The sequence below is a fragment of the Caretta caretta genome, chromosome 21, assembly GCF_965140235.1.
Source record: "Caretta caretta isolate rCarCar2 chromosome 21, rCarCar1.hap1, whole genome shotgun sequence".
Classification (NCBI taxonomy): domain Eukaryota; kingdom Metazoa; phylum Chordata; order Testudines; family Cheloniidae; genus Caretta; species Caretta caretta.
In genome coordinates, this window is record NC_134226.1 from 18,317,893 (window position 1) to 18,344,156 (window position 26,264).

Sequence of the window (26,264 nt, forward strand, 5' to 3'; positions counted from 1 at the left end):
ATTTGCCTTAAAAGGACGGGAGATTGTAAGAGATTTCAGGGAACTGTAAATATATACAGGGAACATTTTGTGAAAATGAAAACTTTCTTAAATCCTGTGCAGGCATATAATGGTCTCCCGCATACTATTATCAAATTCATCAGAAAGCTGGGAATTGACAGAATGTGAGTTCCAGCTACACATTTCACCCCTGTGATGGGGAAGCAAACTGTATGTTACAAGTAGCTTTAATGCCTTTGCTGTCAGATCTTGAAGCTGCATATGGACACATCCTAAAGATCTGCAGCTCTGGTTCTTTCCTCACTGGTTTCAAAGCCCCAGCCTAGCAGCTTGTGCGTTTTTGCATATTTTCTCACTGCGTTGTCCCGTTGCCTTTAAAAGGCTAAACGTTCAGTACTAAATTTGGTCATGCAGCTCTTCCAGATTCCCTGGAATGTCCTCAGGTTTCAAACTCCTCGGATAGAAAGAAAGCCCGCCTCCTGCCTTTCCTGATTGGTTTTTCTGAACCAGGCTGTACAGCTGTTAAATGTAACTGGCCAGCTATTTTACCAACCCCTGTCCCTCCTTTATAACCAATTTATCCTAGGTTGCAGTAAGTTAGAGCTGCTTAGATTTAACACTTCAGCACCTGAACGGTGGGGAGGGGAGGAAGTAGCTTCTGGTCTTCTATTATTTAACTAATTTTCCTCCACTCTTTGGCTTTGCATATCATCACAGCTGTGCTTCACCTACAAACTGCCAAGATGTCCAGGGTAGCAAAATACAGAAGGCAAGTCAGTGAAGATCCAGATATTGATAGCTTATTGTCTACTTTGTCTCCAGAGGAGATGGAAGAGCTAGAAAAGGAGTTGGATGTGGCTGATCCGGATGGAAACATCCCTTTGGGGCTCAGGCAGAGAAACCAAACTGACAAGCACTCAACTGGCTTATACAACCGAGAAGCAATGCTCAACTACTGTGAAAAGGAGACCAAGAAACTTATTCAGAGGGAACTGTCAGTGGACGTAAGTCACATCTGCCAGTATTTGAGTTGTAAACAGGGACATTTGGAGAGAACTCCATCAGGCTAGCTTAGGGGACAGAATGGAAACTAACATTTAGAAACAATTGGCATGTAGGAAAGTGAGCAGGCAAGTTCCATGGCTGGGTGCTGAGAAATCTAAATGGCATCCCTTTCTATTCAGGGGATGGGCAGATGAGTGGGAAGGGGTCAGGGAAATTCTTGAAATCCCAACATTATTCAGAAATACAGAAGCCCTTGCTACTGCCTGAAATTGGTTTCTGTTTGACTCTGGTAATCTACGAACTAATGTAAGGCTAACATCCTTTGGCAAGGCTTTTATGGGAGGCAGCTTTTCCCAACGGAATACACCTCAAGACTTCAGTGCATTAAAACAATCCACAGTTGTGTGTTCTCCACATTTGTTCTCTTTGGTTTTGGAGAATTCCACTACCCCAGTCTTTTCAGTTCATCATATACAAATATTGGAAAGATTTCTTGGAATAGCAGAAAAGATGGGTGGTGGGTTTGCTGTCCTATGAAAATCAGTGTCAGAAGTAGGTGGTGTAGTGCACTAAGCCAGGGGTTCTCAGACTTGTGTCCTGTGAGCCCTTTCACACAGCAAGCCTTTGAGTGCGACCTCCCTTCGAAATTCATAATACTCTTTGATATATTTAACACCATTATAAATGCTGGAGGCAAAGCGGAGTTTGGGGTGGAGGCTGACAGCTCACGACCCCCCATGTAATAACCTCCCGACCCCCAGTTTGAGAACCCTGCACTAAGCCATTTGGTTTGTGATTTTTGTTGTAAACATAATTCAACTGAAGTTCACTCTTTTGTTAGAGTTGGATTTATTTATGCTTCTTTTCTATTCATTTCTCTTTTTCTCTACCTGGAAAGTCTCATCAGTTTCTCAGGTACTGTGAATTTCTCTCTTTCAATGGCTTGCTCTCTGCCCTGATTCTGATGAGGAGTTTGGCTTGTGGTTTCTTTGTCATGTGCCTCCCATTCAAGGCTTCTTATATGTAGCTTTGATGGAAACCAATTCCATTTTTCTGCAACATTTATTACCCTATGGAGTAGCAATACACAGCATTTGCTTCAGCCTTGGGAGGGTGGGGAAATGTTGGCTCCTATTTGCCATTCTCTGCAAGGTTTGTTTTGTTTTTACTATGGCAAACTGGAGCCGCACCCAATTGGCGAATGATGGGTCCCTCTACTTGTCTTCAAGCTTCCATGTCCCAAGCCTGACTGTAGGTGCTGTAAAAGGACAGGACTGAGGGAGAAAAACAGTGTGAGCATTGTAAAGGCTTATGTGAAATACCCATTTTAACAGTCTGTATTGGCCCTAATTTCTTACCTGTTCCAGTTTATCCAGGGACACCTTGAATCTGCCAGCTCACAGCTGAGTTATCAAGCCCTAAACTAGACTGTAAACTCTTTGAGCCAGGGATTGTGTCTTATATATTTGTACAACATTTGAGCCTCAATTCTGGTTGGGGCCTCTGGGTACTGCCAGAACATTGCAGATTTAGGAGGAACAAACAAGATATTTGCTATCTAAACGAAGAGTTCAATATTTCTCTCTCTCCCCACTCCCCGTGGTTTGAATACCGCTGGGGGATTTGGTCTTGCTCTAATGTGGCCTGGCAGTTTTTCTCTAGCAGGGCACTCACTGACTTCCACAATGATCTATATAGGACATTCCGTGTAGGTTGATGGACTTCTGCCCACTCCCAGAGACTGTACTTAACAACTCACTGTCTAGATACTATGGCTGTAAAGTACAGTTCACCTTAGTACCACAGGTCCAAATTTATTCTCTCACTTGCTGACTGGCATGCAATGGGAGATGTGCTCTTTGCAATGTAAACCAGGCAGAATGAATAATTCCTGTTACCATAAAACAAATAGTTGTGTAAAGAATGGAATCTTGAGTAGGAGTAGGGAGGTCATATTACCCCTGTGTTTGGGGCTGGAGCAACTACTACTGGAATCCTGTGTCCAGTTCTGGTGCCCACAATTCAAGAAGGATGTTGGTAAACTGGAGAGGGTTTGGATAAGAGTCGTGAGAATGATTAAAGGATTAGAAACCCTGCCTTACTGTAAGAGAGGCAAGGAGTTCAATCTCAATAACAAAAGAAAAGGGTGGCTTGATCACAGTCCATAAGGTCTAGATCAACAAAGGTCCTCGGGTGCCTAAGTCCAACTTAAGCACTGCTGACATTTTTCAGAGGAACAGCCGTGTTAGTCTGTATTCGCAAAAAGAAAAGGAGTACTTGTGGCACCTTAGAGACTAACCAATTTATTTGAGCATGAGCATCTGATGAAGTGAGCTGTGGCTCACGAAAGCTCATGCTCAAATAAATTGGTTAGTCTCTAAGGTGCCACAAGTACTCCTTTTCTTACTGCTGACATTGTGTGTGCACCTCATGCTAGTGGTCAGGGCACTCAGCTGGGCTGGGGGAAACCCAGGTTCACATCCCTGTTCTGCCTGATTTGGAGAAGGGACTTGAACCTGGGTCTATACTAGGATGGCTTTTTGGTGTGTTGTTTTTAGATACATTTCACTCCTGCCCAGCTTAGGCAGCTTGTTGGCTTCTGAGATCCCTTTCTTGGATGTCTAATGCTCTCCACACATTGCATAGGGAGCCTGGACACCTAATGAAGGGCTAAGGATTCTGTGAGGTGGCCGGGCATCTTGGAGTTACACATTACAGTGCCTAAGTCCCTTTGTGGATCAAGCGCTAGGTACCTACATGGGGAACAGCAATTTCATGACAGCGGGCTCTTCAGTCTAGCAGACACAGGTCTAACAAGATCCAATGGCTGGAAGGTGAAGCCAGACATTCAGTCTAGAAATAAGGTGCAATTTTTTTACAGTGAGAGTAATTAACCATTGGAACAACTTACCCAGGGCTGTGGTGGGTTCTCCATCACTCGCAATTTAAAAATCAAGATGATGTTTTTCTAAAAGATCTGCTCTAGTTTAAATAGAGGAATTAATTCAGTCCACTGGCCTGTGTTATGCAGAAGGTCAGACTAGATGATTACTGCCTGGCTTTATGGTCTATGAATCTACAAAATGATGGTAGGAAGGGTTTGCGACAGTCAGCATTCTGCAATGGTATGCAGACAACCCAAGTTCACAGTGAGCATTATGCAAAGCTTATGCTCAAATAAACTGGTTAGTCTCTAAGGTGCCACAAGTACTCCTTTTCTTTTTAGTGAGCATTCAAGAGCTGTCATTTGGAAAGCCTAAATAATCAGGCTGCATGAGATGCGCTGGTTCTCAATAGATTGTGAGAAGACTTCTGCTACTTCTTGCATTTGGCATCTATGGTGATGGCACATAGTTTTTATTCACAGGCAACACTAACCCTGAGCTGGAGTTAGATGAGAAAGTATCTGTAATAAAAAGGAAGAGAAAGGAAAATAATGATTTTCGAAAACTAGAAAGCTAGGAATGTTGTCATTAAGGCTAAACTTTAAATAAGTTGGAAAATATGCAAATTCACCCAAGGGGGGGGGGGTGTGTTGTGGGGGAAGGACTTTTTGGTGGAGTGGGTGAGGGGAAGGACTGTGGGAGTGACTCACTTTTCAGAGTAGAAGTGCACAGTAAGAAGAGATTTGAAGGAGAACAGCGAGGTTAGTTGCTCTGTGGCTGGAAGGATGGGGCTATGGTCCTGGCGTCTTGAGGGTGCTGCTTTCTCTCTAAGTTGACCTGCAGTAACTTTAGGCTGTGGAAGACAAAGCTTATTGGCTGTTGGTCAAACTCTTTGGTAAAATTGGCCCAGTTAGATTGCATTGCAGTAATTGGATATTGTGGAGCTAACTTACTTCTTCTATTTCCATCCCTGGAGGGAAAGAAAAAAATATCCCTCAACCCCTTCCCCCTCTTGGCATTGTTAGGAACTGGAGATTAGCACTTGTAAAATACCAAGTCCCAGCACTAGTAGTTCAGTGCCTTCTGCTCTTTCGTGGGCCACACAGTTCGGGAGAGAGCTCATACGACCACAGTGGCTATCACCGAAAACAGGCCACTTTTGTTACTCTCTAGAATGTAGGAAGCATGTACAGAATTACTATTATTTTGTCAGACAGCTTTAGCATACTGGACACAGTTGGAGCTTTCTGATTTGCTCTCTGTGTTATCAGTTAATACCATGGCAATAATGCCCAGTGACTATACAAATCACTTTCCCTGTGTTTAGATTTTATATCATGATTATCTTTGGCTGTACATTTGGAGCTACTATTTGATCTTGTGGAGGGGGTGAAGTCACTTAGCTTTCAGCTTTGTGCTTTACAAGCCCCCATGTATTCTCCCTGCACACCCTGGTCTCATGCTCCTGATTAAATAAATCAAGCCAAAATGTTACAAGCAGAAAACAGAATTGAAAGCATGGGTGAGGAAGGGATGGGGCGAGGACCAACAAGGGAAGGGCGTAAAGTTTCTTTTGACTGTAATGACTGTAGAAACATCTTAAAGATTTTACTATCTATTGGGTCTGAGTTTCCAGTAACTGGAAATGAGACCAGGTTTTTTTCTTCCTTAAACTATAGAAAGTGCCTGAATCCAAAACACTGTAGAAAAGGGACACGGATGTTAAATATCCAGGGGATTTTCTTTCTAGCTCCACGTTAGAATCTCATGCTGCATGACATTATTGCTAAGCAGCTAATTTTGCAAGGCGGCATGGGTGTTCACAGGTCCAATGACAAGCAATACAGAGCCCTCATGACCTGCCCAGAGCTTGCCTGGTTTTGTTTAACATTCCAGTGCCTTTAACAAGGATTACAGGAGGAAGGCTGTACACGCTAACCCAGGCAGTGGCGAGAATTTTGTTGATATCTTAAATATGCACCTTTTAAAGAGATACTGACCAGACTGCTAGGCTAAAATGATACTTACCAATGGGGCTGTGGATTGTAGACGTTGCAATTTTCCTGCCACCCCCACCCCCATTCTTCTTAGTAGCAGAGTATTAATATTTATGAGAACTCTTTGAAGCACTTGGAGACCATTCTAGCTCTGCTGTAGCCCTTGTTTGGGAAGAACTGATCACTTTTCCTGGATCTGGCAAAATATACAGGAGCAAACTGTGGTATTGTACAGAGAGGGCTTCAGCCTTGCTAACCCTTGAAGTATCTCTTGAACTGATTTTTGTTTTCTGAGGACTAGCTCCAGACATCCCAAATGCCTGCTGAATCTTGGAGGAGTGAGGTGAAAAGGGCAAACTTGGGTAACCATGAAGATGTTTATAAACAACCCAAAATAGAAGTGAGCTTCTCTGCACTGGGGAGCCAAGTCCACATCTTGGTTATGCATTAATGAACCTTTGTTTCCTGTTGCTAGTGAGTGAAAATATCTCCCAGTTCAGTCATTAGCCTTAGGCCCTTGTCTCTCTTTAGAAGCACTTAACAGAACCTCAGACCTGCACAGAGATCCATGTATCAGGGGGCTTATGTGAAAGTAGGCATTGAGGTGAAATTTAGGTCAGGGATCTACAAAAAGATTTTCAATATCAGAGGGCTCTTTAATCTAGCAGGCAAAGGCAGCACAAGATCCAATGGCTAGAAGCTGAAGCAGGCTAGAGATGTGGTGCACATTTTTAATGGTGAGGGTAATTAACCATTGGCACAGTGTACCTAAGGAGACGTGATGGATTCTCCATTGCTGGAAGTCTTTAACCAGGATTGGATGGCTCTTTCTAAAAAATAAGCTCTAATTCAATCACAAACTATGGGCTCAATGCAGGAATCACTGAGTGAAATTCACTGGCATATATATGGGGGGGTTGTTCTTGTGGGGATAGTGTTGCTGAGCACCATAGAATCATAGAATATAAGGGTTGGAAGGGACCCCAGAAGGTCATCTAGTCCAACCCCCTGCTCGAAGCAGGACCAATTCCCAGTTAAATCATCCCAGCCAGGGCTTTGTCAAGCCTGACCTTAAAAACCTCTAAGGAAGGAATTGTGCTTTGGGTTTCCTTGTCTCTCTCTCTCTCTCTCTCTAGTTTTGGGGCTTGAGGAACTGAATAAAGAGTTGTCCTGCTGGGTTCTGTCTAGAGTGATTTCTGCTAACTATTTGCCAGACCTCTCCTCTTCGTTTATGTTCTGCACACACGTTATCTCTGGGGACCCACCCCAGAGCATCCCATAGTCCATTAGTCAGGACTCTGAAGTTCAAATCCCTGCTCACAGAGTGGGGAATTGAACATGTGTCTCCCTTGTCCTGGTGAGTGTGTGAACCAGTAGGCTAAAAGCTGTTGCTACTTCTCCCTCTTCTCCAGTCTGTTTGGGGAAGTTGAGGCATGCTCTGAGCATGCCTTCTGAATTGGGCCCCCAGGCAAGAAGAGGGGGATAACTAGTTTGAAGATCCCACTGGAGCTTGGGCAGGCGGTAGGCACACAACCTCACTGGCAGAAATATTGGCACTAGGGTCTCCAGGCACTTGTTTTTTGACCAGAACGCCCAGTCGAAAAGGGACCCGGTTCCCCATTCCTGGCCAATGGGAGCTGCAGGAGGTGGTGCCTGAGATCAGGGGCAGCACGCAGAGCTTCTTGGCCATCCCTAGACCTAGGAGCCAGAGGGACATGCTGGCTGCTTCCCAGGAGCCACGTGAAGTGAGTGGTGCCTGGAGCCTGCACCTCTCACCCCCTTCCATGCCCCAACCCCCTACCCCAGCCCTGTGCCCCCTCCCACACTCCAAAACCCTTGGCCCAGCTCAGAGTCCCCTCCTGCACCCCAAACCCCTCATCCCAAGCCCCACCCCAGAGCCCACACCCCCAGCCAGAGCCTTCGCCCCCTCTCACACCCCAACTCCCTGCCCCAGCTCAGAACCCCCTCCCACACCCAAACTCCCTCCCAGAGCCCACACCCTGCACGCCCTCTCTCACCCCAACCCCCTGCCCCAGCACCTGAGCCACCTCCCACACCCAAGCTCCCTCCTGGAGCCCACATCCCTTCCCACGCTCCAAATGCCTCGGTCCCAGCCCAGAGCCTTCTCCTGCACCCCAAACTCCTCATCCCTGGACCCACCCCAGAAGCCACACCCCCAGTTGGAGCCCTCACCCCCTCCTACACCCCAGCCCCCTGCCTCAGCCTGGAGCTCCCTCCCGCACCCTGAACCCCTCATTTCTGGCCCCACCCCAGTGCCCACACCCCCAGCCCAGAGCCCTCACCTCCTCCTGCACCCCAACCCCTGCCCAGCCCGGAGAAAATGTGTGAGCAAGGGTGGGGGAGAGCGAGCAACAGAGGGAAGGGGGATGGAGTGGGCGGGGACTCATAGAAGGGGCAGAGCAGGGCAAGGATGTTTGGTTTTCTGCAATCAGAATGTTGGCAATCCTAATCGGCACCTTCAAGGCTAGGTGGCAGCTGAGCAGGGATTTTGAGAATCTCGGTTATGTCTAAATGTTGGACTTAGGCCTAAAGTGTCAGGTAGGTTCGTAAGTCACATTGTTGATCTCTCTCTAGGAGTATATCTACCCCTTCTCTTGCTATTTGCCTTTACAGCAGAAACCCATGGGCCTTGGTGTTTCCTCCACGCTCCATGGCAATGGATTGATGACTCTTTGCTTTGCCTCTCTGCCCCTTTTACACTTGGTGGAAATTTTAGTTTCTCCTTTAGAGTCCCCATCCATCCACAGCCTCACTCACAACAACAAGCCTATGCTTTTCACACCAGCCTGGGCAGAGACTGCATCTTCTCCTATGTGTGAAAAGTGTGAGCACATTGGGGCACTATCCTAGTACCAAAAATAAATACTGTTTTATGGGGGTTTTCTTCTCCCAAACCGCACCATTAGAGACTTCTGATCAGCAACCTGCTTTCCAGTCACAGAGCCTGTAAAAGCTGTCCCAAACATAAGCCAGAAGGAGTGGAGTTTTCCCTGAGTAAGCACTTTGGGATTTGGCACTGGAATAGCAGGGGCTTCTGAAAGCCAGGAGTGAAGCTCATTGTGGGACCAGGAGTGTTCAGAGTGGACAGACTCCCATTTCAGAGCAATTAAACCTTCGAGAGCCTCCTATTGCTCACATGTCCCATGCCCTACAGGAGGTTTTGTCTGAACCAATATGCTTGAGGATTTCCCTATGCTTTGGGGCAATACAGTTTATCTTTTGTTAAATAACATTGCTGCTGGGCAGAACTTTGCTCTTCCATGCCATGTTTCGAAATTAACAACTACTGAAAAGGGATCTCAGAAGTAGTTTATGTACTCCAAATGTACTGCATTTGAAGAGTCTAGCTTTCAGAGGATGGTTGGAGAATGTAGAGCAATGGAAACATTGGGTGTTAGCCCTAACTGGCATAATATTGGCTGAAAATCTCTTTTTATTTTGACTGGATTGCCCCAAGGAACCAATTCTAAGAGAGGCACCAATATATGAAAACAATATTCAGTTGGAGAGCAGCAGTCTAGAGCCCCAACAACATACACTTGAGTTCCCGATAAAGGTCTCCCAAAGGTTCCTACTACTCTCTCTGAATTGTTACTTGGGCTGGTGAAGTACTTCATGCTGTGCAGTTCTGAATACAGGATTTATGCTTGTGTCATCTTTGGGAGACAATGCCACCAAAAGCTAAATCTACAAAACTTTAACTCTGTGTAGAAGCTGCGGAGAGCCATGAGATTTTCTTAAATTTCATGGGCATACTCCTGAGCTTGCTATTTTTTTCTGACACTGTTTAGAAAAAACATGCTCCAGACTTGGGTAGCTGGGACAGGTTTGAGGGAAATCATAAAAGAAGAAAACAAATGGTTGTATCATTTTCTAAACATGTTAAGGATTTTGTGACTAACACTGATGCATTTAAACTCTGCTACTTTGTTTACCAGCTGTTTCTGTAGACTTGCCAGGCATGTTCCTTCATCAACTCTGGAGACCATCTCTCTCTTTCTCCCCTCCCCCAACACACACTTCTTTTCCCGTAGACCTTGCTCTGGGCATTGTCATGGTCTCATGTAACCTCACTGTCTGGTGTTCATTTAGCCTGGTCTGCAAGGCAAGCAATAGGCTGTAGCAATGACCATGGGAGTGTGTGAGGTTACCCTCCCCAGCTGCATGTGGATCACCCCCTTTCTGTGAAATTGTGGAAGGAGAACAGATGCTGCTATGGGTCCAGGAATCAGGGAGAGGCAGTGGGACATGCATCCCCCCAACTAACACACAGAGAGCACACTGAAAAGTGAATGCAGACTGACAGGACACTAATGTGTGTCTGTTCTGGATAGGGGCTATTCCAGCAGACAGTAGCTGGAGATGGAACAGGCAGTGACCACTCACAATCCCAGGTTGCCTATATGTCTCTTTCTTACAACAATTTTTACAAAACACCAAAACAAAGCCTTTGGAGAAACATTCTCTAACAATCCGGAATAGAACAACTAATCCCCTTTCTTTCTCTATTAACTTTAATTGTAGGGAATTAAATCCACTCCAGCTTCTGGAATAGGCAGGGTATCATAACCTACAATCAGTTCTTTAAAAAGAGGGGAAAGACACTTGAGACTTTGTAGGCATGATATCTTGCTGTCTGCAGTACCTGTTTGTGTCTTCAGATCCTTTAGAAAATACAGATACTTTGCACTATATGGCTATATTAGTAGAAAAGATTTTTTGAGGGGCTCATTTCATCTTTGTTCACCTAACTTCTTGATTATCAAACAGAAAATAATATGTTTTATTATATTAAATTGCTCATAAATGGAGTTCACCAGCAGCAAAAATGTGCAGCTGATCACTTTTACACTCGCCCTGCAACTGCAGAGAAGAGCACACATGGGTTCAGTTCTCAGCCATTCTATAGCTAGTTGCAGAACAGACACACATCCCGTACTCTCTGTCATGAATCATAGACTATCAGGATTGGAAGGGACCTCAGGAGGTCATCTAGTCCAACCCCCTGCTCAAAGCAGGACCAACACCAACTAAATCATTCCAGCCAGGGTAACCCATTCCAGTGCTTCACCACCCTCCTAGTGAAATAATGTTTCCTAATATCCAATCTAGGCACCCCCCACACTGCAACTTGAGACCACTGCTTCTTCTTCTGTCATCTGCCATCACTGAGAACAGCCGAGCTCCATCCTCTTTGGAACCCCCCTTCAGGTAATTGAAGGCTGCTATCAAATCCCCCCTCACTCTTCTCCTCTGCAGATTAAACAAGCCCAATTCCCTCAGCCTCTCCTCGTAAGTCATGTGCCCCAGGCCCCTGATAATTTTCGTTGCCCTCTGCTGGACTCTCTCCAATTTGTCCACATCCTTTCTGTAGTGGGGGCCCCAAAACTGGACACAATACTCCAGATGTGGCCTCACCAGTGCCGAATAGAGGGGAATAATCACGTCCCTCCATCTGCTGGCAATGCTCCGACTAATGCAGCCCAATATGCCATTAGCCTTCTTGGCAACAAGGGCACACTGCTGACTCGTATCCAGTTTCTCTTCCACTTTAATCCCCAGCAGAACTGCTGCTTAGCCAGTTGGTCCCCAGCCTGTAGCGGTGCATGGGATTCTTCCAGCCTAAGTGCAGGACTCTGCACTTGTCCTTGTTAAACCTCATCAGATTTCTTTTGGCCCAATCCTCCAATTTATCTAAGTTATTCTGGACCCTATCCCTGCCCTCCAGTTTATCTACCACTCCCCCCAGCTTAGTGTCATCCATGAACTTGCTGAGGGTGCAATCCATCCCATCATCCAGATCATTAATGAAAATGTTGAGCAAAGCTGGCCCCAGGACCAACCCCTGGGGCACTTCACTTGATACCGGCTGCTGACTAGACATCAAGCCATTGATCACTACCCGTTGAGCCTGAAAATCTAGCCAGCTTTCTATCTACCTTATAGTCCATTCATCTAATCCATACCTTTTTAACTTGCTGGCAAGAATGCTGTGGGAGACCATATCAAAAGCTTTGTTTAAGCTTTACTTGTGTTCTTTCCTTTTTCTTTTCTCCCCCACACCTTTTTTTTAGTTTAAAATAAAAATTACTGTAGACAAAGTAAAGGTTTGCTCTTTGTGTTTGGAAACATAACAAGCATTGCAATGAGGACTATGAGCTCCTAGACAGCTAAGGAACAGCACAATGGTCTGGTTAAAAAGAGAAAGGGCAAACTATGAAAATAGGAAAAGTTTGTAGTTTAATGAAAAGCAGGAACAATTAGGATGATATGCACACAGATATGAACTGCATTTTCATGTAAATGCTGTGTAAGACAATGGCATAAAAATATTTTGTTTCTAATGCTATTAGGAAAAGGGCCATTTGCAGGGTTTGTGTTTTCCAAAGGAACTGGGTGAGTTGCAGTATAAAGTTTGGCCAGAGGTTCTTAGAATGTTCCAAAAACAAACTTCCTAGCTGAAAAATGTTAGTTCCATCTAAGGGCACAAATGGAGGGAGAAAATGATTCTGAATTTCTAACCAAACTATAAAAGCATCTTCATTCCATATTTACATATAGGACAGCTATATAGGACTGCAGTGAAATACATGGAGACACTGTATTGTTTAATTAATATGGACTGTGTTGCCACTGATGAGGGAATTGTGTTCATTTTCTATTTATGGTTAGCTGGAAGTTGACTTATAGAGCAGAAAGGGAATTCAGATGCTTTATATATCGCTTTTCCCCTCAGCATTATTACGTCATTCATACATTAAAATGGCCTCTCTGACTCAACTCCCGATGGGGCAGTCACACTGAACCAGCTGTGTCACTCAATCTTCCCCATGTCTCAGTGGGCACCATGGCACTTCGGAGCATGCATCCTCTCACGCTGTATTTCATAGGAGATGACATTTTCAGGGCAATTATATCTTCCCCCATGGTAACATGTGCAGTATGGGGATAGAAGCATCAAATGAAGAGGGTTCTTTTCAAATATTTCCAAACCAATTGTGTATTGATGGTGGCAAAACATCATCATGGTGAAATATCACATGATGAAACTACATGATCCCTTCTCAGTTCCCTCACTACCTTTACCAAAAGCTTAGTGGCAAATAGGGATAAATAACACCCACAGAATTCCTAGGAAACAGCTAAATTGAAGAAATAAGGCAATGAAGGGGACCCTGAATATACCACCTCCTGCTGAGAGAACCAAGATCAGGTCACTTCTGGTTAGGACTTTCATACTTGTGGAAGAGCCATGTTTCCATCTGACTCGTTATCAGGCCAGATTGAGCAGTGACCAGAACTGGGACCAGATATGTCACTTGTACTCATCTGTTCTGAATGTGCAGTAAAATGCGAGGAATTAGGTGAGTACAGTTTGCACAGCAGTGGGCCCGCTGAAGAGAAAACGTAAACAGACCAGTTATTGGCCAGCATGATCAGGCTGAATTGGTAGGTGCCAAGACACTTGGAACAAGCCAGAGGCCAGCACTTTTAGAATCTTTAATCTCCATAGGCCACCTCTCCAGATGAAGATAACTGCAGTTTGTTCCATTTGATGCAAAAGTCTCACCTCTTGGCCCACAGACCATGTGGCCCTTCATTTGGATAATCCTGCTTTATTTAAGTATCATGTTCTGGGTAAAAGTTTCAGAAGTCCCCAAAATCCAGGGCCTCCAAGGTATTTAGGTGCATAACTGGGGGAGGAGAAAAATAGGCTTTTCTTATAACCTCTATCCCAGTGCACAACGATATCAATGACATGAAAGAGAATCTCTTGCTGACCTCCCCACCCTCAAAGAAGTAACACAAGCTATTATGCAAACTAAGAAAAACAAGGCAGCAGGGCCAGATGGCATACCAGCTGTGGTCTACAAGTTTGGAGGTGAAGAACTGGTAACGAACCTCCACAAACTTTTTCTTCTTATCTGGTATAATAAGAAGATTCCAGAAGACTTGAGAAATGCTAACATTGTTATAATCTTTAAGAAAGGAGATAAGTCAGAGTGTGGAAACTATCGAGGCATTGACTTGCTATCTACAACAGGGAAAATTCTTGCCTATATCCTCTTAAACTGATTACTTCCCCTTTCTGAGGAAATATTGCTGGAATCTCAGTGTGGTTTTAGACCACCCAGGGACAACAGACATAATCTTCATTGCCTGCCAAATTCAGGAAAAGTCTCAGGAGCAAAATCAGGACCTGTACATGGCCTTCATCATTTTGACAAAGGCCTTTGACTCTGTCAATTACAAAGCCCTGCGGAAGGTGCTGGCCAGATTTGGCTACCCTCCAAAATTTATTAAGGCCCTCAGGCTTCTCCATGATCAGATGACTGCCATGGTTCTCTGTAATGGCCTAGAGACAGAGCCTTTCATCATCAAAACGGGTGTTAAGAAGGATGCGTTATTGCCCTGACCCTGTTCTACATCTATTTAGCAGTCATTTTGGTCCTCGTTGAAGATCACCTCCCAAAAGGAGTTGACATTCAATACAGAATGGATGGGCGGGTCTTTAATCTTCAACGTCTTCTCGAAGTCTAAAGTCCTCAGAGTGTCCATTACTGATCTTCAGTATGCTGATGATTGTGCTATCCTTGTGCACACTGAGAATGACCTTCAGTCTACTCTGGATTTTTTTTGCACAAGCTTACGAAGCCTAGAACTCTCACTCAGTATTGAAAAGCAACCTGCTTCTGGGCTTGCACATGACCCACCACAAATCACCATTGAGGGACAGACTTTGGAGACAGACTTTTGTTACCTCAGTAGCCAACTTTCTCAAAACACAAAAATCAACAGTGACATCCAGTACAGGATCCAGCGCACAAGTGCTTCCTTTGGAAAATTGCTCCAACGCGTTTTTACAGACCATGACCTATGGCAGGACACAAAGCTCCAGGTCTATAAGACAATCGTTGTTCGTTCACTCCTCTATGGATGCAAAACCTGGGTGACCTACAGACAGCACCTCAAGAGTGGCACCTCCAGCGATGCCTCTAGAAGCTCCTTCGCGTTAAGTAGCAAGATAGCTGAACGAACTCCAGCATCCTCGCTGAAACCAGTGTCACCAGCATTGAAAATAATGATCCTCCTGCACAAACTTCACTGGGCTGGAGATTGTGTGCGGGTGCCAGACTCTCACCTCCCAAACAAGTCCTCTACTCTCAGTTCACCCATGTTCAGAGATCCTGAGGTGATCACAGGAAACGCTACAAAGACACACTGAAAGCACATCTTAAGAAAAAGACATCACAACCTGGGAAGAGCAAGCCACCAACCGACCCCAGTGGTGCCATATCCTTCATCAGGCAGTGTCCCGCTTCAAGGAGATGCGCCTTGCCCTTGAAGCTGAAGAGAGAGAGAGAGAAGGAAGGAAAAAGAAAAAACTTTCTCCCAGCAGGCAGCTGGCCTGCCACAAAATGTCTATACTTACTGTGGGTGGATCTGTGGTTCCAGGATCGGACTCCTGAGTTATCTCAGGGCCATACGTAAATCCGTGGTCGAGATCACCCTCGAATCAAGGGATTGCAAATCAGCTCAATGCACAGCACACTCACCTGGGATGTGAGAGACCTCAGTTCAGTTTCCCCCTCCGTGTGATGAGGAGAAAGGATTTGAATAGGGGTCCCCCACCTCACAATTGAGTGCCCTAAGCACTGGACTATGGGATAGTCTGAAGCAGGTCTCCCTCAGCCTCTCTCGTTGACTATTAACCAGGCCAGGGACAGAGCGCGAAATGACTCCAGTGGGTAGGACACAACTGACTCATTCTCACTCTGTCTCTAGCCCAATTAGTTTTGTAACTAAAGGGTCTTCAAGAGGAGAGAGTGGGAGAGCCCCACATAGGAATATCCCAGAGCGCCATGGTTAGGGTTCTCAGGTCATTCTGTGCATCTGGGTCTCAGGCAAAAGTGTTTACGAGCCAGGTTTCCAAAGGTATTTAGGCACCCAAAGATGCAGATAGGTGCCCAGTGCGATTTCAGAAGTGCCTGACTCCCTAGGAGCCTACGCAGTGCAGACAGTCCCAGTAGATGGGCATCTTCATCTTTAGGCACCTCAATATCTTTAAAAATCTGGTCCTAAGGCAGTTTTGAAAATAGTACTGTCTATCCCTACTGAACCTCCCATGCCTCCTCATTCCAAGGTGGTATTCCCGCTAATCCTCACCTTCTGGGCCAATGTGTCTTTCATTTGCCCTTGGCACCAGAAACAGGGGCTGGCACAGGTGGCTCTGCCAGTGCCTATTCATGACTATCCTTCTTGCAAAAAAAATCCAACTCCAAATAGCCTCCTGAATTTAATTTGTGTTTCCTAATTCAGAAATTTCAAGGCCAGAAGGGACCATTGTGATCATCTAGTCCAGAGGTGGGCAAACTACGGCCTGCAGGTGACATCCAGCCCGTGGGACTGTCCTGCCCAGCCCTTGAGCTCCTGGCCGGGGAGGCTAGCCCCCGTCCCGTCCCCTGGTGTCCTCTCTCCCCCGCAGCCTCAACTCGCTGTGCCACCAGCACTCTGGGCGGCGGGGCTGCGAGCTCCTGCCGGGCAGCGCAGCGGTATGGCTGGCTCCGGCCGGGCAGCGTGGCTGCCAGACATGCTGTTCTGAGTGGCATGGTAAGGGGGTGGGGAACGGGGGGTTGGATAAGGGGCAGGGGGTCCCAGGGGGCAGTCAGGGGACAGGGAGCGGGGGGGCAGTTGGATGGAGCAGAGGTTTGGTGGGGCGGTCAGGGGATGGGGAACAGGGGGGTTGGATAGGCGTGGGAGTCCTGGGAGGCCTGTCAGGGGGCGGGGGGGTGGTTACGGGCAGGGGGTCTCAAGGGGGGGTGGTCAGGGGACAAGGAGCAGGGGGAGTTGCATGGGTCGGGGGTTCTGAGGGGGGCAGTCAGGGGGCAGGAAGTGGGAGGTGGCGGATAGGGGTCGGGGGCCAGGCTGTTTGGGGAGGCACAGCCTTCCCTACCCAGCCCGCCATACAGTTTTGGAATCCTGATGTGACCCTCAGGCCAAAAAGTTTGCCTATCCCTGATCTAGTCTGACCCCCTGTCTAACACAGACCAAAGAACTGCCCCACAATAATTCCTAGAGCAGATCTGTTACACAAACATCCAATCTTTATTTTAAAATTGTCATTGATGGAGAATCCACCACAACCCTCAGTTAGAGTAACCACTGCAACAATTTACCATTAAAAATTATGCCTTATTTCCAGTCTGAATTTGTCTAGATTCAGCTTCATAGAATCATAGAATATCAGGGTTGGAAGGGACATCAGGAGGTCATCTAGTCCAATGCCCTGCTCAAAGCAGGACAAATCCCCAACTAAATCATCCCAGCCAAGGCTTTGTCAAGCCTGGCCTTAAAAAACCTCTAAGGAGGGAGATTCCACCACCTCCCTAGGTAACCCATTCCAGTGCTTCACCACCCTCATAGTGAAATAGTGTTTCCTAATATCCAACCTAGACCTCCCCCATTGGCTTTCAGCCATTGGATCATGTTAGACTTCCTCTACTAGATTGAAGAGCCCATTATTATATTTGTTCCCCATGTAGGTACTTATAAACTCTAATCAAGTCAGTCCTTAACCTTCCCTTTGTTAAGCTAAGTAGATTGAGCTCCTTGAGTCAGTCACTATAAGGCAGGTTTTCGAATCCTTTCATCATTCTTGTGGCTTTTCTCTGAACCCTCTGCAATTTTCCAACATCCTTCTTGAATTGTGGACACCAGAACTGGACACAGGATTCTAGCAGCTGTCGCAGCAGTGCCATTTTTAATTTAATTTTGTTTTTATTTAATTACTTACGCAGTTCCATTTCCACAGCATTTAAACACCCCACATTCAATTTAAATTCAACACATATGAGTTGGCCAAATGACAGACTTGTAATGATACATCACCCAGGCACGCTGCGATGGTAAATTCTTAGTACAGAATTGGAGCTGACAGCAACACAGTGCCTCAGAGGCTGGCAAACCTGAGTTCCAATGATCAGAGAGATCAGATTCTGCAGGGGAAAGCTCTACACTGGAACCCCACCTGAATGATTCATTTCTAGGCTCTGGGAAGGGACATACTTATTGCCGGCACACCCTAATAGTCAGGGGGGTGTGAGGGAGGTTATCTTCCTCCCAGGCATCCTCCTTTCTTGCTACTGCCTGCCCTGTGTCACTCTTTGCTTCCAGTGACTCAGCCCTCCAACCAGGTCTTGTGTTCATATCCACCCCTTTTGGGGTGTATATAAGAGTCCAATAACAGGGAAGTCTTTGGGATAACCAGGAGATTCAGGGCTTCCCCCTTGGGCTAGGGTCTTATGGTCCAAACCCTTGTATCTTCAGGGTCTTCCTCCAACTAGGGTTCCCGCATCAGGGACAGATCTTCTGTAGTTGTCCCTTCCTAGGGGTTGACAGTAGAGCCTGGCCCACCCTCTCTACCAGGCTCTGATCCAGGTCCCAGTGGCAGATAGCTAAGTCCTGCACCCTGGAGTGCTCTGCAGCTGCCTCCTGGATCATACCCTCCCAATCCCCTCTCCTCCCACCAAGTAAAGACAAGAACTAAAAACCACGCTAGAGTCTCTGGCCTTCAGAGAAGCACAGGTCCCTTCTTTGTGGGCTCAGTCAGGTCGCTACAGCCAGGCCTCAGGCAGCAAGGGCTCCTGGGGTGCAGGTCAGCTCAGCTCCCCTGTTGGCCAGTCACGGAGCCACTCTGCCCCCCCCGTACACTCCTTTTCCAGCCTGTGTCAGGATGGTGGGGTGGGGGCACCTGGGCCCAGAGTAGCTCTTTAGCCCCTTTCTTTCCAGTGTGGGGTTTGTACACCCCATTTCAGGAACCAACAGCAACCATGTCCTGTATTCATAACAGCCACAATGGGACAAACAACCGGGGATAAAAGCAGACTCACAGATCCTTGGACCCCAGACCAGCTAGGGCTTCATGGATCCTAAACAAGAGCTTGAGTGAATGTAAAAGCAGTGCAGACTGCAGGTATTGTACACCTGTAACAGCGCACCCTACTGGAGGGCCATTGCATTCTGCACTAGCTGAGGAGATGTATTTACAATATTTTTTAATGGGAAATAAGTGAAGTGAAGTGGTAACATTTGCAGGTGACACAAAGTCACTTGTGTCTGGTTAGTCACTACGAGGGAAGACTGTGTGGAACCTCAGAGGGACAGAACAAAGCTACCTGAATGGAAGCCATGATGGCAGATCAAATTCAGTGTTGACATGTGTAAGATAATGCATGTTGGAAGAAATAATCTATAGTACTGAGACTCCCTAGTGGGCTATATAATAATTATAACCATTCAGGAAATGGTGTGGGCACCATTGTAGACAGCTCAATGAGGACCTCCGCTAAGCAGTCAGCAGTCAGAAAAGCAAGCAAGATATTAGGGTGTATAAAGAACAGGGTAGAAAAATAATTTTGAAAATGTGATAATGTCATTCTATAAATGAGTGATATACCCTTGGTTGGAATACTGGGGCCAATTCTGGTCACCACATCCCAAAAAAGATACAGCAGAAATAGAAGGGCAATGTGAATGATCAGAGGCCAGGAGAGACTTTCGTAAGAGGAGAGATTGAAAAGATTGAGACTATTTGGTTTAGAGAGAAGACACACAAGAGGGGACATGATGAAGGTGTATAAAATCAAAGAATCATAGAATATCAGGGAGGGAAGGGACCTCAGGAGGTCATCTAGTCCAACCCCCTGCTCAAAGCAGGACCAATCCCCAACTAAATCAGCCCAGCTAGGGCTTTGTCAAGCCTGACCTTAAAAATATCTAAGGAAGAAGATTCCACCACCACCCTAGGTAACCCATTCCAGTGTTTCACCACCCTCCTAGTGAAAAAGTTTTTCCTAATATCCAACCTAAACCTCCCCCACTGCAACTTGAGACCATTACTCCTTGTTCTGTCATCAACTACCACTGAGAACAGTCTAGATCCATTCTCTTTGGAACCCTCTTTCAGGTAGTTGAAAGTAGCTATCAAATCCCCCCTCATGCTTCTCTTCCACAGACTAAACAATCCCAGTTCCCTCAGCCTCTCCTCATAACTCATGTGTTCCAGTCCCCTAATCATTTTTGTTGCCCTCCGCTGGACTCTTTCCAATTTTTCCATCCTTCTTGTAGTGTGGGGCCCAAAACTGGACACAGTACTCCAGATGAGGCCTCACCAATGTCAAATAGAGGGGAACGATCACGTCCCTCGATCTGCTGGCAATGCCCCTACGTATACATCCCAAAATGCCATTGGCCTTCTTGGCAACAAGGGCACACTGTTGACTCATATCCAGCTTCTTGTCCACTGTAACCCCTAAGTCCTTTTCTGCCGAGCCATTCGGTCCCTAGTCTTTAGCGGTGCATGGGATTCTTCCGTCCTAAGTGCAGGACTCTGCACTTGTCCTTGTTGAACCTCATCAGATTTCTTTTGGCCCAATCCTCTAATTTGTCTAGGTAATGAAATAATAATTGTCTAGGTAAAATAATGAACGATTTGGGAAGGTTGATATAGTGTTTCTATTTACACTCTCCTAATACAAGTTGAAAGTCAACAAATTTAAAATTGATTTAAAAGTTTTAATTAAAGAATGCATATGTAACCTGTGGAACTCATTGCCTCAATATATCAATGTGTCCAAGAGTTGAGCAGGTTTCCGAAAAGAAATAGACATTTTAAATAGGATAATGAGAACATCCACAATACATTAGATAGGACAAAACACATAAAGTATATAAATCTCCATGCATCATGGCATAAGCCAAACACTAACTGGTGTGGGTTAGGAAACATTTCCCCTAAGGGCAAGTTAGTCCATAATTGTGATTATGGGATTCTTGCACCTTCTTCTAAAGCACATGGTACCAGACACTACTGGAGACAGGATACTGAACCGCATGGAGCCTGGTCCGATCTGCTTGGGAATTCTCACATTCCTACAAACCCTTTCGGTGCTCTTTGGAGGAGCCCAAGATAAAGGTCATTGCAGAAAATGAGCTGGGAGGTGACAGCAGTGTGAGTTATGGGGGTGTGCCTACTATTCTTGATCTCTATCAAAGGCCTTGCAGGGGGCTACAGTTTAGGAATGTTCATTTCAGCGGTAGCAGTGCTGGGAGGTGGGGCTCAAAAAGGAAACAGGCAGAAGGGAGACTGCAGACTTTTTAAAATGGGGTTTATTAGAGAAACAAAACCGTCCATGTGCAACGCATCCAGCAGCCTAATTGGATCTCTGGGCACTAGTTTCACAATACCCACAAGGAGATGGGGCTATTTTTGTAAAATGTCATTTTTGACAAAAGAACTGAATCTTAAGGTCTGTTCATTGCATTCAGCTCAGCAAGCAAGGCCAGTTTAGGCCTAGACTTAGGGCCAGGAGAAGGTCAGTCTCTGGAGAACAGTGTTCCAGTTCTGTAGGAGCATGTTTCAGGACCATTGGCCTGGGGAGCGGAGAAAGGCGGTGGACTCTCTCGGCCTGATCAGAGGGGAAGTGGAATAAGTTTGTGCCCCTTGTTAAGATGAATGAAAGGCATGGCTAAGGAACAGAAAAGACGCTGTTCATGCGTTAGGTACGTGCAGGGTTGGCGGGAGGCCAGGCAGGGTCTGTAACAACAGCAATGGCATCCCTGCTTGATACTGGAAGCCAATGTCAATTTGCCAGTGCCAGAGTCACACTGTGTCTTGCCAAAAAAAGTAAATATGCCAAAATATAAGTCATCAGCAGTCTGGGAATCCCCTTATTAGGGAAACTCTAGAGACAGGATCTCTGGTTGGCAAGGCAGTGCACCAAGGCATTGGGAGGGACTTCAGCATATGTGGGAAATGGGCTTAGCTAACCAAAGGGAGGGAAGATCCCCACTGGAGAATGGATGTGGTCGGAGGAGCTCAGGTAGAGAAGTGCCAGACTTCCTTGGAGGTGGGGAGAATGTATCTCATAGGACCTGGCTACCTTAGGAGCAGATTGGGATCCTTTGCTCACAATGAGTCGTACTTTACTGTGCTAGTAACCACACTGATTGGAATGTGACTGTTTTCAGACTAAGGTGCTACTCGATATTAGCAAGGGCATCCTCGTCTGGTTTTTAGAACCCTCTGTCTCCAGGATCTGCTGCAATAGCTGTCCCAGAAGCGCGTTTTCAGGGCAAGCCAAGCCCCACTTTAGGTCTTGCTCCCTCTGGTGGCCACTGGGAGTTGGAGTTTAGTAACCTTCAGAATATGGCCAAGGACACATCTTTTTGCCAGGAATTTAGTTGACTGTGGCCCATGCCTGGGTTATTTATGCTTGGCTGGGAAGCACAAGGAAGGGAGGTGTGTGTCCTCTCAGTTGTGGACAGTTTGGGTTAATTAATCTCTCCCATTTGCCCAGATGTTATGATAACAGGTGTATGAAAATTCAAATAACCTGCCTTTACTTGTTGGCAGCTTTCCTCAGGTCTCTGTGGGAAGGAGAAGGCTCTGGCAGAGATGCTCCCACTCACCATCAGCTTTCCTGGGCCTGTGTCTTCCCTTGATCACAGCTACTCACTTCCCTACAGCTGGCTCCTGCTCCTCCCCTTCGTCTTCGTCCTCTTCCCCTGACTCCTCCCCTTTGTCAGCTGCTCTCCATCTCCACCTCAGCCAGTGTTGGTGGGGCTGCTCCGCACTCTTGGTTCTCGCTGAGCACTCTTGTCCCACTCTGTCTTCCTTTACGCTGGGTCCTATCTAACAGGAGGCTGTTATGTAGATCTTGAGACCTTCTGGTGCTCCTCAGGCCTTCTGAGTAGCATCTGTAGAACATGCAGAAGCATCTTGGGCAAGCAGCTGGGCTGGTTGCTTGCAGGGCAGTAATTATGATTAAATCCCTTCATTAGAGTAACTGACACCAGCTTCCCACACATAGTGGTCTGCTCCAGAGAGTCCCATCTCACTCACAGTTTCTTGATAGCTGCCTCTTTAACTCCCCAGACCCTCTCCAGGCCCTTGTGAGACCCCTGATGCACTGCCCATCGCTGTCTTGCAAATCCAAGATGGCGGTCAGGACCTGACAAAGCTTTGCCGTTCACTCTGTGGGTTCCCCACTTTTCCTCCATAGAGCTCAGAGACAGTGAGCAGCAGGGAACGTTCTGTCAGCTGTAGAAGGTTTTTAACAATAGAGTGGGGGGAAGAGAAGAGGGACAAATGTTTGTCTCAGGTAGGGTGACCAGATGAAATGGACAAAATATCGGGACACGTAGGGGAAGCAAAAAAAAAAAAAAAATTGGCCTGAGCAGCCAAAGCCGCAATATCGGGACAAATGGCGGGACAAAGAACTAAAAATCGGGACAGTCCCGATTTTATTGGGTTGTCTGGTCACCCTAGTCTCAGGTTTTACCCAGGCTGCCCTATGTTCTCTGTGCTGTTCAGGTTTGCTTGCAAGGCACAAACTCCTCTCTAGAGATTATCTGCCCAAGACAAGATAAAACTCCTGCCTGCCAGTGGCCATGCAGAAGACAGTGCCCTTAATAATACCTGGGTGAGTCAGGGAAGGGGCTGTCTGTGAAATCAATGAGAGCTAGGCACCTAAATATGTTTTAGGATCTGGGCCTAACTCCTGCTCCTGGTTGATGAGAGGTTGAGAAAAAGGAAGTCTCTTTCAATGAGGTCCAGTTTACACACACAAACTACATTGGTTTGACTAAATCACTTTCTAAATTGATTTAGTTAAAGTTGTGCAGCTGTCTTGTGTGGATGCTCTTGACCCACCTGAAGAGTGGCAAATATCAATTTAGGGTAATTCAGTAACAAATAGAAGAAGCTAAATGGGTGTTAACCATTCCTAACCCAATTTAAGAGCATCCACTCAAAGGGGTTGCGCTGATTTAATTAACTCAACTTAGAAATCAATGTTGTTAAATCAGTGCAATTTCTGTGCGTGGACAAGGCTTGGATGTACAGAAAATTGCCTCCCAGTTTCTCTGTGGACTAGATGGTATGTGGTCCTCCACTGCCTTCCATGAGAGCAGATTTCCCCAAGTGACACATGGATTTGGATCTGTCTATTTCAGGGTTTAGTGAAGCACCCATCACTGCAAGACATTAGCAAGGAGTTTCTGGAGCCCTGGATCACTCAGGAGTTGATGGTCCATAATTTCCAATGCTCAGTGCTCTGATGGTGAAAGATGATGCTGTTTGGGAGGTACCATCACACAGAGTCCTAAGCAAACAACACAGTTGTCTCCAAAGACCCTGGCTCAGCTCTGATTTCACAGCTTGTTCTCATTCTGCCACTCAGCCATGCCACAGCCTGATGAGAAGATATTACTCACCTTGCACATATCTGAATCAATCTAGCAATCCGGTTGGAATGTTTTTGGAAGACCCCAAATTGTTTATCATAGGATCTTTTGGGTTTCACCATCTTTAAAGACAGGATACTTACACACTGTAAGATGAATTAACTAGATTTTAGGAGGATTTAGCACTGGTGAAAGGTGCAGACTTTGACATTCCTGGACAGTGTCTAGAGTGATGTGCAGCCAATATTTGAACAAGGGGCTCCCACAAACAATTTCCCCTTAACTGATAAACGCCATGTCCCACGGTGTATGTGCTTTACAGAGAAGGAAGGAAAGTCTAAGAAATCTTTTAGTTTGTTTACCCATTTAAACCAAACCCCTCTCCGAACCAAGGAGAGAAGCAGCTCCCCTTATCAAACACGTTCATGTTTAGCTGCCAATTCCTGGCAATGTTTACATTTTATCCCTGAGAACCAGGAAAGCTCAGCAGAGTGCATGGAGAGTGGGGCAGAGCACTGCCAGCTGGGGGCAGATTGGAGGGGCTCTGCAGACACATTCATAGAATCACAGAATATCAGGGTTGGAAGGGACCTCAGGAGGTCATCTAGTCCAACCCCCTGCTCAGAGCAGGACCAATCCCCCACTAAATTATCCCAGACAGGGCTTTGTCAAGCCTGACCTTAAAAATATCTAAGGAAGGAGATTCCACCACATCCCTAGGTAACGCATTCCAGTGTTTCACCACCCTCCAAGTGAAAAAGTTTTTCCTAATATCCAACCTAAACCTCCCCCACTGCAACTTGAGACCATTACTCCTTGTTCTGTCATCAGTTACCATTGAGAACAGTCTAGATCCATCCTCTTTGGAACCCTCTTTCAGGTAGTTGAAAGCAGCTATCAAATCCCCCCTCATGCTTCTTTTCCGCAGACTAAACAATCCCAGTTCCCTCAGCCTCTCCTCATAAGTCATGTATTCCAGTCCCCTAATAATTTTTGTTGCCCTTCGCTGGACTCTTTCCAATTTTTCCACATCCTTCTTGTAGTGTGGGGCCCAAAACTGGACACAGTACTCCAGATGAGGCCTCACCAATGTCAAATAGAGGGGAACGATCACGTCCCTCGATCTGCTGGCAATGCCCCTACATATACATCCCAAAATGCCATTGGCCTTCTTGGCAACAAGGGCACACTGTTGACTCATATCCAGCTTCTCATCCACTCTAATGCCTAGGTCCTTTTCTGCCGAACTGCTGCCGAGCCATTCGGTCCCTAGTCTGTAGCGGTGCATGGGATTCTTCCGTCCTAAGTGCAGGACTCTGCACTTGTCCTTGTTGAACCTCATCAGATTTCTTTTGGCCCAATCCTCTAATTTGTCTAGGGCCCTCTGTATCCTATTCCTACCCTCCAGCGTATCTACCTCTCCTCCCAGTTTAGTGTCATCTGCAAACTTGCTGAGGGTGCAATCCACACCATCCTCCAGATCATTTACGAAGATATTGAACAAAACCAGCCCGAGAACCGACCCTTGGGGCACTCCACTTGATACCGGCTGCCAACTAGACATGAAGCCATTGATTACTACCCGTTGAGCCCGACAATCTAGCCAACTTTCTATCCACCTGACAGTCCATTCATCTTCTTTAACTTGCTGGCAAGAATACTGTGGGAGACCGTGTCAAAAGCTTTGCTAAAGTCAAGGAACAACACGTCCACCGCTTTCCCCTCATCCACAGGGCCAGTTATCTCATCATAGAAGGCAATTAGATTAGTCAGGCATGACTTTCCCTTGGTGAATCCATGCTGACTGTTCCTGATCATTTTCCTCTCCTTTAAGTGCTTCAGAATTGATTCCTTGAGGACCTGCTCCATGATTTTTCCAGGGACTGAGGTGAGGCTGACTGGCCTGTAGTTCCCAGGATCCTCCTTCTTCCCTTTTTTAAAGATGGGCACTACATTAGCCTTTTTCCAGTCATCCGGGACTTCCCCCGATCGCCATGAGTTTTTAAAGATAATGGCCAATGGCTCTGCAATCACATCCGCCAACTCCTTTAGCACTCTCGGATGCAACGCATCCGGCCCCATGGACTTGTGCATGTCCAGCTTTTCTAAA

The 26,264-nt window shown here is 46.3% G+C and overlaps 1 protein-coding gene across 2 annotated transcripts in view; it reads left to right on the plus strand.

The window, feature by feature from the left end:
• The first annotated feature begins 589 nt into the window (after window positions 1–589).
• LMOD1 (leiomodin 1) overlaps window positions 590–26,264 on the plus strand; it is a 50,046-nt gene continuing 24,371 nt past the window's right edge. For both annotated transcript variants that reach the window (XM_048826642.2, XM_075122117.1), the window contains exon 1: window positions 590–1,004. In XM_048826642.2, the coding sequence (XP_048682599.2) occupies window positions 744–1,004 (261 nt within the window). In that variant the 5' untranslated portion in view covers window positions 590–743. The remainder of the gene's footprint in view (window positions 1,005–26,264) is intronic.